The sequence below is a fragment of the Pristis pectinata genome, chromosome 9, assembly GCF_009764475.1.
Source record: "Pristis pectinata isolate sPriPec2 chromosome 9, sPriPec2.1.pri, whole genome shotgun sequence".
Lineage (NCBI taxonomy): Eukaryota > Metazoa > Chordata > Chondrichthyes > Rhinopristiformes > Pristidae > Pristis > Pristis pectinata.
This window is the reverse complement of record NC_067413.1, coordinates 20,428,873-20,442,260: the sequence shown is the minus strand read 5'-3', so window position 1 is coordinate 20,442,260 and position 13,388 is coordinate 20,428,873. Positions and strand designations below refer to the sequence as shown.

At 41.1% G+C, this 13,388-nt stretch overlaps 1 protein-coding gene across 4 annotated transcripts in view; it reads right to left on the bottom strand.

Annotated features, from left to right (window-relative positions):
• LOC127574218 (protein FAM135B-like) overlaps positions 1-13,388 on the bottom strand; it is a 249,465-nt gene that overhangs the window by 159,390 nt on the left and 76,687 nt on the right. For all 4 annotated transcript variants that reach the window (XM_052023030.1, XM_052023029.1, XM_052023031.1 and 1 more), the window contains one exon: positions 10,466-10,545. In XM_052023030.1, the coding sequence (XP_051878990.1) occupies positions 10,466-10,545 (80 nt within the window). The remainder of the gene's footprint in view (positions 1-10,465; positions 10,546-13,388) is intronic.

Sequence of the window (13,388 nt, the reverse complement as noted above, 5' to 3'; positions counted from 1 at the left end):
GGAACAACTATGATAGCAATGTTTAAAAGGCACTTAGCCAGGCACATGAACAGGCAAGGAATGGAAGGATATAGACAACATGCAGCAGATATATATTTAAAATTGGCATCGTAGTTGGCACAGACATCATGGGCCGAAAGACCTATTCCTGTGCTGTACCATTCTATGTTCTATAGAACAGTACAGCACAGGAACAAGCTCTTCGGTTCACAATGCCTGTGCCGAACATGATGGAAATTAAACTAATCCCTGCTGCCTGCACATGATGAATGTCCTTCCATTCCCTGCGTCGTCATGTGCCTATCTAGAAACCTCTTAAATGCCACCATGAAGATGAAATGAGCTGGTGGCTGGGAGGTGGTGGTGGTGGTAAAGGAAAGCTGGACGACAGGAAAGGATTGAGCAATACAGAAGGCCAGAGGAGGAGAAGAGATTAAAAAAAACCTGAAGACCAAGGGAGGCTGACACAGTGGGTTGCTGCCCAAAGAAAAAGCTGTATGTGTTATCGGCATAAGTTCAGGTAGACTTGGGGTAGTAACTAGTCCAGGGAAGAATACAGACTGTGCATTCTTTAGGAGGTCAAAGTAAAACAGCCCAAATTTATAGGAGTGGAATCAATTAACAGAACAACTAGCAGAGCAAAAGCAGGAGATAGATATCATTACAACAAAGGCACTTTCTTGAGACAAGAGCTGGACATACTCGTGTGAAGCTCTATGTTTTCCTTGACCTAGGTAAGTAGTAGCAAAGTTATGGTTTGACAGCAGGCACGATGTATGTGGAATTGTCCCAGAACAGATCACAGGCCATTAGAACCCCGCATGTGACTGGAGATTAACAGAAACCTGCTAGCCAGATATGTTAATCCAAGGGGATTTTGCTGGGATGCTTGATCGGGATTCCCGTTAGAAGTATACTCTAAAATCAGCAGACAAGATTGGGATCCTCTGATGGTTAATGAAATAACAAAAAATCTTGGAAAGATGTCTCAAATACTTAAATTAGGTAGAATATATTTTTAAAAACTGAAGCAAATTTTGTTTGAAATATATTTACAATATCTTTTCAAAAATTGAAACAAATCTATGTTCTACGGTTTCTAGAGTGGGGCACCAGAAAGAGCTACCCATTAAATGCAATGTGCTTTACCAATGACAAGGCTGCAAAAAATGTGAAAGCCACATAAAATAAAAAAGTAACAAGTCATTTGATGACACCATAGGAGTTCAAAAGACTGGTTGGAGGTGGAAGTAAAACATAAGGAAAGTGACAAGTTCCAGTTTCCATGCCTTAACCAAACAATCCGGTAGTATATCTAATGGAGGATGAACTCACTCAGCTCTGATCCTTGTTCCTTTAATGTTTCTGTAGTATTTATGAATATGGCAACATGCCCTCCTGGCTAGCTTGTGATATTAATACATGTGGACAGAGAAATAGATGGATGTAAATGAACATCAGGTTTCCATCACATCCAATTTCAAAGGAACACTCAAAATTGTTTAGTCATTAGGCGATATCTGAGAGTCATAAAACAAGGCAGAAAAGTCCCACGTATTCTGCAATAATACTTGCAAGGATCAGCCAGAAAGCAGGTATGTTGACTCCCAGCATTGGCTGGGCTACAGCTGAATATTGTCTCACCATAAGAAGGGTGTGATTGCGTTGGATAGGGTGCAGAGCATGTTCCCTTGGATGGAATGTTTCACTTATGAGGAGAGAATGGATAGGCTGGATTTGTTTTCTTTGGAATAGAAAGGCTTTGGGGGGTCCTGAAAGAGGTATACAAAATTATGAGAGGCACAGGTACAGCAGGTATTAAAAAACATTTCCCCATAGCAGAGGAGTTTAAAACTATAGGGTATACGTTTTGGGTAAGGGGCAAGAGCTTCAGAGAGGATCCAAGAAAACTTTCTCACCAAGGATGGCTGTAATCTGTAATGTACTGCCTGAAAAGGTGATGGAGGTAGGTACTCTTAACAACATTTGTGTCATCTGGACCAGCACTTGAATTCCCAAGGCATTTTAGGCTTCATACCAAGTGCTGGTCATCGTCATGGCTATCCCTCGAGGTCGAGGATGATGGTCTTCATTCCGTTGATCTACTTATGGGCTCTCAAGTGGCTTATGAGTCCAACCTTGGCTCTGAAAATTCAAGCCCACAGAGCGAAGCCGCCTGTGCATGTACTTGTTTAACGTGGACTTGATGTTGCACTACAAAAAGCACACGATACTTCACAATCAACCAACCTATTCCAATGGCATGGAAACCACGATGATTGGAGCTGATGGATTTGTTGCAGCCTTCATCTGCCTTCACAGCCGTTGAGTTTGGAATAACTTCATCTGCCTGTTCCACCGTTGAGGTCTTGGTTGGATTATTCTTTGTCAGGGACCTCACCATCGACCTTACCGCCATGGGTGACCCTACCAGAAGCATAGCTCCAGGCGGCATTGCTCTCGGGATCTCAGGACCACACAAGCTTCTCCACCACGACAAGGTGACAATCCACGGAGAAGTTCTGGTACATGGTATTAGCATAGATGGTTGACATGGACATGGTGGGCTGAAGGGCCTGTTTCTGAGCTGTATGACTTCACGATTCTATGACTCCTACTGAGTTTCCTCTTTAGTTTGGAATGTAGCCATCTGCAAGCCAGTGTCACTAAAAGTCAGGACAGGGAGCAGACACCATCATTGGTAAGAATGTCCAAGCATTCACTATGGCCCTTGGACTTACTCAAGGGATGTACTGCAACACTGCTAATTATCAGTTCCAAATTGGGATTTATCTCAGACTTCAGAATTTTAAGTGGAATAGTTTTTTCTATTAAAAAAATCAGCATCCGAATGCATTTCAGGCTTCAACCTCTCTTACCACATCACATGGACAAAATCCTCATCCTTCCAAGTATGAAAAAGGATTAAAGGCAAATTCAGTAAGAAATATCAGCTACATTATTCACAACTATTATTTTTGGTTACATCTTCAAGCTGTGTACAGAGCTGGCCCCGCCACTCAGATACAAAGGGCTAGATGGGCTGGCTCTCCATATCTGGTGCAAGAAGCAGCCACCACAAGTGGCGGGTCTGAGAAGGAGACCAGATCTAGACTACTTGTGATATTCTTGATCACAACTTGAGCTGGGAGAAAAAAGTGACAGAGGACTTGATTGGATAATATTCAGTTTATGGAGGCCACCAGGTTTATAGTGGGAGAACTAGAGAACCACTGGGGTTGGAATTCTGATGCACTCATCCACTCTTTAATTCAGAGGCTGAGATAGAGTAAACTATTTCATTTAAATCCGAAGATGGATTCGGTAACTCAGCACAATTTTTTAACTTTCAACAATTTTCAGCAATACAGCACTTTGAATTAGTAAAATGTCCCAAGGTGTTTCACAAGAGTGCTATAAGCCAAAAAAAGAGACAGATAAATAGATAGTTCTGAACCCTCTATCAAGGGAAAAAACTGCTTCCTACTTTATCATGGCCCCTTACAATTTTATGCATCTCAGTAAAATCTCTTCTCAGCCTCAGTTATTCTGAAATAAAACCCCCAGTGTAATCACATCTTTCCTGTAAGTGGTAACCAGAACATTTCACACTACACAGACAGTGGTCTAAACAGTGTAGTGTACATCCCTTCTCTGCTCTTATATTCTATGTGTCAGTTATTAAAGGATAGCTTCATGTATGTCTTTTTTTTATTATCTTATTGGTTTGTCGTGCTTCCATTAAGGATTTGGGGACATATACTCCAACATTCCTCTGTTCCTCCACACCTCTCAGCATTCTCCCCTTGCTTTGCCGCAACTCCTGAAATACATTACCTCCCTTTTATCTGGACTGTCATTTGTCACTAATCAAAAAATGTATAACATCTTGCGGGGTAAAACTTTGCTCCTCACTGTCAAGCCATGTTTTGTATAATCTGCAATCTCCTTTATTCCCCTACATTTAAGTGGAGGTCATTCCTATATATTGCAAACAGCAAGGGATGGTGTACTGAGCTCTATGGAAACATAACGTTAACTGCCTGTCAGCCAATACCCTTTTTTTCCTTACGCCAAACCAATTTCAGATCCAATTTGCACCAGACCTTTGGATCGCATATGCTTTTACTTTTTTTGACCAGCCTCCTATATAAAATCTTGACAAAAGCCTCGCTAAAATCTACCATGAAACAGACTTTCCTCACTGAACCACTTTGCAACTTCCTCAACATGTTCAATTAATCAGACAGGACTTTCCCTTAATAAATCTGTGGTAACTGCCCCTGATTAATCTATGCCATTCCATAAATTATTTTAATCTATGCCATTAAAATAAAAAACCAGGATTGGGAAAGTGACCAGAAACATTCAAGGAAGAGATTACAGCTGTTTTTATGCTGTGCTTTTAACTTAATCCGTAAATCTAGTATTTATCAGTGGAATTCTGAACTGTATTGCTAAACCCTTTTTCTCTTACGCTATTAGTCCAATCAAGATAATTTCACTTAAATGCAATGGAAACAGCAGGGTGTTAAAGCAGAACATCAGCAACTGCCTCACAAACCCTGGTTTTGAGAATATAAATTAGAAGACAATGTAATACACAGAACTTAATACAGTGTTCTATGTGTAACTTTATAGCAGGGAAGGCCAATCAACCTAGTTCATCGAAGCCAAACCTTTACAAGAACAATTCCAATGCCTCTGCTTTAATTGCAGTCACAAACCTTGATCTGTTCAGAATATTTATTAAATTTTCCCTTAAAACATAGAACAATACAGCACAGTACAGGCTCTTTGGCCCACAATGTTGTGCTGATATTTTATCCTGCTCTAAGATCTATCTAACCCTTCCCTCCCACATAGCCCCCCATTTTTCTATCAGTCATGTGTCTATCTAAGAGTCTCTTAAATGTCCCTAATGTATCTGCCTCCACAACCTCTGCTGGCAGTGTGTTCCACGCACCCACCACCCTCTGTGTAAAAAAAAGCTTACCCTGGACATCCCCCTTATATCTTCCTCCAATCACCTTAAACTTATGTCCCCTCGCGTTAGCCATTGTCGCCCTGGGTGACATATAATGGATTCTGTTTCGACAACTGTCTAAGGTCAAAGAACTGTCTTGATTGAAATAGTTTATCATTGTCTCCCAAAAGGAGAAAAATCAACTTTCACTGCTCACTTTGGCAAAATCCCAACAACTGAGTTCAGTTCTACTATACCACCTCAAGTCAACACTACTCAATAGGGCTCAAGAGTAAAAAATCCTGTCTGTTATTTCTCCTCCCTAGCCCGGAAGCATAAAAGCCAATTGATTATGACAGCTTTAAAGCTCTATTCAAACAATGATCAAATTGAAGAGCTTTTTCCATTATTGATCAAATGCAGTACTTGTTTTTGAAGGAAACAAGCTTGCACACTTCTCAAATTCAATATCAAAATATGGAATTGGAAAAGGCCACTAGGCCCAAGAAGTTGTATTTTTAAAAAGATTAACCACATATTCACCTTCTCATTTCACTTAATTCCAAATAAGTTCAATTATCTTGAATGCACTACCAGTTGTCTTTTCATTTCCTCTAATAATTAAATCAGCAGCTCTATTTCAACACAGCAAATGTTCAGTCTGACTTTCAGCCACTTCAGAGAGCACTTATGAATCAACCACGTTGCTATGGGATGGAGCAATGCTTCATAAGAACAGCAGATTCCCTGTCCTAAAGGGCACTATTGAACCAGATAGGTTTTTACAAATTGGAAGATTGATCACTAATCTACTCATTTCAAATTCCAGATTTACTTCATTAACTACTCCAGCTTCCATAGTGGAATTTCAATTCAGGTTTTCAGGTGAATAGTCCAGAACTTTGTCAGTGCTAACCACTGTACTGCTGTACCAGTAGATCTCTTATGCTGCATCACTCGATGATTCTTTATCACACTGAAAGCGTGCCTGAACAATGTGATAAATCTTAATGACAGAAGAACAGGAATCAACTGATAATGTATCCAAAGTGGAACCCTATGGATGAGGGGAGTGAGTACTCTGGCCAACAGGATGAATAATGCCTTTGGCTGAAGACAATTTACACAATCAGTGGGTAGAAAAATATTGCTGTGAATCAAATCCTTTCTGTTACTCTAATCAGCATATATTATAGAGGAGAATAGGCATATTAGAACTGTTGGAAGTTTTCACAACTAGAGAACTGCCTATACCTCCAATCTGCTGCATGACATGTTTCCTAGTGAGAGAACATCTGTGACTTGGGCTGCAGGCTTTGAATTTTATAAGCAGTGCTTGCTGCTGTTGCTAATCAGTCATCTCCATTATTGAACAACATCAAATGAGTGGCACAATGCCTCACCTTCAGCACTGTGGTGAGCGAATCTAATTTGGAAGCTTCTCCTGGTGCAGTCTGGAGCAGTCGTCTCGTTCCATTTGTTAAAGTATGCGATCACCTGCTAACCAAGATCCCTGTGAGCTCAGTTCTCAAGACTCGTCTTCGTGGTTTCTAAACACAAACTACCAGCACAGCAGATGTCCTTAATGGATTCCAGATACAATGTGCATCAGTCCACAGTCCATTTCCTTGAATAGGAACCAGTAGTTGTAAATAAGGACTCTTCAAAAATGTTTCGGAGGAACTGTAAACCCCATTTTAAAATGGAGCTGAAGACTTATCTACTTAAGGGAGGCTATGGCAATATTAAATTACATGCTGCACGACATCCTTTGACATTGGCAGGGCCCTCCTTTTATGTCAATTAGGCTTGGTAGTAATGTTAACCTGAAGCATGAATGAAGAAGCAATCGTGGCTTAACTGGTTCAAACCTACCAAAAGGATGAAAATAACCACGTAATTTTGTTTCCTTGAGGTCTTCCCAACTGACAGCGACAGAGAGGGCTGCTGCCTGAGCTCATGCCACCCATTACCAGGGTAATGATCCACACCATTCAGCTGGAAGATCGATGAACATTACAAAAATAAGGTCCAAAGGCATGAGCCTCACTAGGCTCTTGAGCACCTTTGGCATTTGACCTTAGCCTACACTTGCAGTCATCTAATCTTTTATTATAATAGTGGACAATGGAGTCAGTGTAGAGTTGACTTGCAGGATTGATTCCAGGCATTAGGGAATTGACCTATGAAGAGACACTTGAGTTAGGCCATCCAATAATCATCTTAAGTATAAAGGAATAAGAGGCAATTTCATTGAGATGGCCAAGTTATTTTTTAAAAGAGGGATTGTTAAGACAGACGATGAGAACTGTTTCCTCCAGCTGTACAGTCAAGAACTAGGGGCTGCAGTCTCAGGGCTGAAGAGCAGGCCATTTATAGCTAAGATGAGGAGGACTTCCTTCATCCATTAGAGCTGTAAAGATTTGGTATTTTTTGGTAAACAGGTTGAGATTGTGATTTCTGGACACAAAAAAATATCACATGAGGCACAGAATCAGCCATGATCTTACTGAATGACAGAACAGAGTTAAAGGGCCAAATGGTCTATTGCCTATCCTATTTTTTATTTTAAAAATACTTCCCTTTTACAGGGTAGAATTCAAAGGACTCAATTTCAAAAGAATCAAGATTTCACGAGTGGGAGTGACATGAAGCCGCTGCCCCCTCAGCTCCAGGGATCCAGGTTCGATGCCGACCTGTGTGGACTTTGCATGTTCTCTCCAAAACCGTGTCGGGATCCGCAAGGCGCTGCAGTTTCCTCCCCTATCTCAAAGATGTGCTGTTAAGTTGATTGGCTACAGGGAATTACCCCTCTGTATAGATAAGTGGCACAGATAATCAAAGGAGAGTTGGCATGTGCAAGAAAGAGTTGGTTGCAGGGAGTGGGAATACAGGGCATTAGACAAATGGGATCATTCTCCTGGGAGCTAGCATGGACCTGATGGGTCAAACATCAAAACTTTTCTTTCTATTCTAACAGAGTATCAACAGTAAGGGTTTGAGAGCACCAATCCCTCAGGAAATACTATGCACCAAAGTATAAAAAGTTTATATTGCGAAAATAAAAAGCAGTCATTTTCTCTTGCATTATCCTGACCTTGTACTGAGAATTTACACATATCTCTGAAACTGTAATCTCCACCTTAGAAAAGTCAGTTACTCACTAACTCTGTGAATGTTTCCTGGCAGGATTCAGAACTTGTGTACTTAACTGTCAACCTACCTAATCACATAGATAAATCCAGGCCATAGTGTATTTGTCCTTGAAACAGAAAATAAACTTTAAGCAATACTTAAAAGGTTTTGTTAGCTCATTATCTAACTAACCATCATGGAACTAAAGTACAGTGAAAATTAGGTTTAATAAAAGAGGTCATGCCTTAAAAACATGGAGCAGGTTTCAGACACCTTCACCTTAAAGGCTTTTCATGAAGCACAACTTTTCTGAGTCAAAGAAAGGAATGTTGGTCACTAAACAGATCATCTAGTTTCCAAAATTCATTCCATATCCTCCTTATGTATAATGCCCATACACATATAGACTGCCAAGCATGAGCAATGACACCAAGCAACGTGCAACAGATATTTTGACCTCACTTGCACAAAATTCACATGCACATCAGGGTCCTGCGAATGGCATGAGCCACTTTTACAAACAGGTCTTAACATTACAATTGTGATCATTGAGTCTGAAGTGTTGAGTGTCTCTGATATATCCTACTTAAGATACTTCCTCATTGTTGCCACATATCAAAGCCAGATGCTTAACTCCAGATTTGCCTCTCCCAATCATACCTAACCCAAACACCAACTAGTACAGGAAAAGCCTTTAAGAAGATTTGTGTTGCAAGTTCCTTCTATCACAGAGGATGACTTGGGTCTTGAGTGCAACAGAATATTGTTGCTGGTCAGGGTGAGGAACACAGAGAAAACCAGCCTGGGTCCAGCACCACTGAAGGTTTGTGAAAAAGTGATTACCTTTTCTCATATTACTTGGAAGTTAATAGTTAGAAGCAGAATTCTGTGTAAGTGTGCTTACACAGAGCTCTCCTTGGCTGCCATTTTGCCAACTCAGGCTACAGTTCAACCTTTAATTACCATAGCGGTCTAAGCTCAGAATGTTTCACTTAGGAAACAGAGCAAGTCCAGAGGCAACTAGCAAGAGATTGTCAACAAAATTAAATTGGGGGGTGGGAGGGAGAGTGGCAGAATACAGAATAAATGTATTTCCCTAGTCAAACTATGGGGAATAATGGATGTGGACAATATCGATGAATTTTAAGAGGAATCTAGATTAGCATACGAGGGGAAGAAACAGATTATGTTGATGGGAAAGTGTGGGAAGAGCCTTAACTGGAGCATGACATGGCAATGGACTTTGTTAGGTTTGATGGCCTGTTTCTTCTATGCTTATTCAATGTACATATTCCCTCATTTCTTTCTGCTAAGGTCTCTTTCTTTCTCTGCACACCATATCCGACCATCTTCTCTCAATGTGACACTGTTACATTTGTTCTTCTGTCAGTTCTGCAATGTTACTCTCCTCTAACACAGCAGGTTACTGGTAAACACTTGTAAAACTTCCTGCCGCTAAATAATTCTAACAGCTGGCTGTCAGCAGCTGTCAAGTCACTGTAGGCGGATGTCACAGGTCAGTCACAACAGTCTCAAAGTATATAAGCAATATATAGAAGGAAAGCCTAATTAGAAGTATCTCAGTCTTCCAACTCAACCAATTATAAGAGAGTCTACTGAATTATAAAAGCTACCTTCAGGTACAACTGTCTTCAAATTATGTATTTACTGTGAATCCTACCCGCCAGCTGTTAATCACTGCATACATGCCAAAACATTCAGCACCTTGCTGAAGCCACAGTAGTTTTGAGGCTCCATGCTGTGAACCAGCATTAACCAAGGATAGATTCCAGATGCTTTCTGACATAAAACGTACTCTTGCTTATTGCAGGGTCTGCTGTGCAGGCTTGCTGCGACCAGATCAGCTGATTGCAAACTGGAGTCCTAGTTATGCCCTTGACTGACAGTTCTGATAACAGATCTCTGCAGAGTTAATTCAGCACAGTTAAGATACTGTCATAACTCTACAACTGAGCTCAGCATCTTAAAGTCTGCAGCTCCTGCCTTTTGAATGTTATCCAACAATTCCTATTAGGAGGCAAAGGCACGAGGCAAGCAAGGGATGAATAGCCTGCCCATATTAGCAATGCAATATGGGCATTCTGGCAAGGTAAAGAGGTCAGCTGTGGTACGACACCCCATCATAAGCAGCAGCTGTAACGACAGGTCAGAAACAAAATGCAGAATATTGTTTGACATTGACATTAGTTGGAGGTGAAGAGTACATTAAAAATGAGAAAGAGAATAAAGAACATCTTTGTAGCATGAAAATAACTCAAAATATATTCCTGCCAGGTTTCTTGTGTCTGGTGTGAGGCAGTAATTGACCAAACCAGCTCAGCAGTCTGCATTCTATTTTCTTACCTGTGGGTCCTGTCAGTGTTGTTGTCAGCCTGTGAGGAATTCGGGGTGGGATTTTCAGTGCAGTACGCACCTGGTAATATCTGGAGGACAAAATAGGAAATAAAGATTAGAAAAACCTGCTGGTTTGGCAGCATATTCTATGGCTTGATTGTGAAACATGCTCTGGGAATTTCAGCAGGGCGTTTTTTCCTTGAGGGTAGCTCTGCTCTGTCGTACCTTTCTGTCTCTGTTTTATTCACATTATTATGGCCAGTGAACCTCGAAACTCCCCTCTAACAACCAACTATGCCATCCCATGTAATCCTATGTTGAAATCAAGGCTAACTGCACAGTTCACTTAACCTCTTCTTCCACCAGAGCTGTGAGACTTTTGTGGTCTCACAAAATGAATATCTGAGGTCGAATACATGCACTAATGCTATTAGTGGCCCAAAAGCTTCCATGCACAACCAAGAAATGAAAATTCAACATTTGAAATTTGGCTTAAGCTGGAGGGGAGAAATGTTCGGCTCATTTCTGAGCATCTTAACACTCATCGTGAATTCTAACTTCAAGGGGATTTTTTGTCCACAGTAGTGTGGTTTATAAAATTCATCACCAGTATCATCTTCAACCTCACTGGTCTCAAAAGCAACTTATTTACTCACAGATTTGTCAGGTTTTACTAACTGTGTGCAATGTGCAATTTAATGGGTCAACACTCTTGGTCTTCAATAGTATCCCTGATCTCCTATGACTTTAAATAAAATCTCTTGGACATTTGGACTACCTTGTTTGTGGAGGTCAAGGTCACAGTCCCTCAGTTTCTTGGCCTCAGGACCATTCCAGTCTGCTGCTGCTGATCTCTTCCACATCTCACATCCTGCTGCTCACTCCATTAGTGAGGTCATTCAAACTCCTTACTCAAGGAGCGAAGACCTCAGTCACTTTTCCTTCAGCCCACAGGAGCACAAGAACCTTTCTGTATTGCAGATTTCTCCAACATGCAGGCATTCATATGCTGCACTCATACAGCGTTACTCCTTGGAGAGACCTTCCAGGGAACACCCTGCCAGGAGCTCCTGGCTATTGACCTGCAGGTTCTTCATAGCCAATTTGCACATAGTACATGCTACCTGAGGGCACAATTCCACACCAATCTGTCCAGATCTCTGTCACCCCTGTGTGCACTTTACCACTTGCCTCTCATCATTGCAGAAGCTATTTGATATGCAGCAATACTCCCCCATGGTTGGGGGAGTGTTGCTTGTGTTGTGCTATATTTTGTCATGAGCTTGCTACAGAGATCACACCTGCAGAGTCAAATGCTGGAAGCTGCAAGAACTTGAAACACATTGATGGAGTACATTACACTAGAACTGACACAGTACAGTGTTACATAGGGAAACCTGATAACACTGCTCTGAAAAACTCATGATTAAAGATAGATCTTTATGGGACTTTCACAAATGGCAGTAAGGTGACCCACAATGCTGTTTAACACCATTAATAAGTAACAAAGCAATCTCCACATTATTTTGTTCTACTGATAAAGGCTGGATTTCAATGTGGACAAGCTGTTGTTACCAATTCAATACAGCACACAATAAAAACACACCAGACAATGACTTTGCCGAACAATTATACTTCTTTATTAATCACAATTAGTTCAGACAACTCAAAGATTCACTATGTAGTTTTAAATGATTAATTAATTCTTTAGTTTCACAACTCTTTTACTTTCACAATTTCCAAAACCTACTACTTGTATTCAGATATTACCCACTCGGATGAACCTGGCTGGGGTTCAATCTTGGCGAGTTCTTCTCTGGGTCCCTGACTCAGTGTCTCCTTCTGCAATTGTTGGTCTCCAGCGTTATTGCTGCTGGTCATCTCATGAGGTACCTTTTTATACATTTCTTCACATACCTCCCAAACATTGCTGAAATCTTTATTGCCCTAAACATCCTTAATTCTGATCCTAACCAATATAAGCACGTGTTTCCTTAACTCCTTCAACTGGTGGCATCCTATCATTATTTTAACCATATGTTTCCTAAATTATCAGAATTTTTATCTGAGGTTTGTAATCTGCCAAATATCCTTTTCCACAGGATGTCAGGTCACAAATACTTCCATCTGCTTTTTCCTGTCTTTCAGATAACTCACAGTGTGAGGTTTACAATGAGTTAGTTCACAGGACTGTAAAGCTATCCCAGCCTGGTTCTCAATTGGGACTAACCAGGAGTCAATTACATGACCTTCCTTCACTGTGCCCCTTTGTCATGTGGTTTCCACCATCATTTCCAAGGCAGATCCTCCCAAAGCCTGAGGGATACTTGACATTGCTCTAGCTGCTACACTGTCATGTTCATTTTTCTCAAAGAGTATGTACAGTTGCTTGAATCAAGGTGAGATCTGATTAGATCATTAGAAATTTTTTAAAAAGCCTTTTTATGTCTGACTCACACTAAAAAAAGTATTTGTCCGGTTTCTGAAATATTTGTATCCATTTCTGGTGGAAGTCCCAACCAGCAAGAAATTGAACTTGGCATTCTCTGGGTGATGGCTTTGCCAAGCACCTGCACTCTGTCTGCAACGGCCATCTTGAACTCCTGGTTACGAACCATTTCAACTCCCCTCCTCATTTCCACACCGCCCTATCGGTCCTTGGCCTCCTTCCATTGCCAGGGTGAGGCCAAACGCAAACTAGAGGAACAGCACCTTATATTCCACCTGGGTAGTCTACAACCAATGGCATTAACATTGAATTCTCCAATTTCAGGTAACCTGCACCCCTCCTGTTCCTCTCTCTCCTTCAGTCTCTCCTTCTGATCCAACCAGGTCCTCTCGCTCACACAATTTTTCCAACCCACCCCCACCTAGCCCCGTTACTAGGTTTCCTTCCCCTCCACTACCTGGTTTTATCTGCCTCTCACCCACG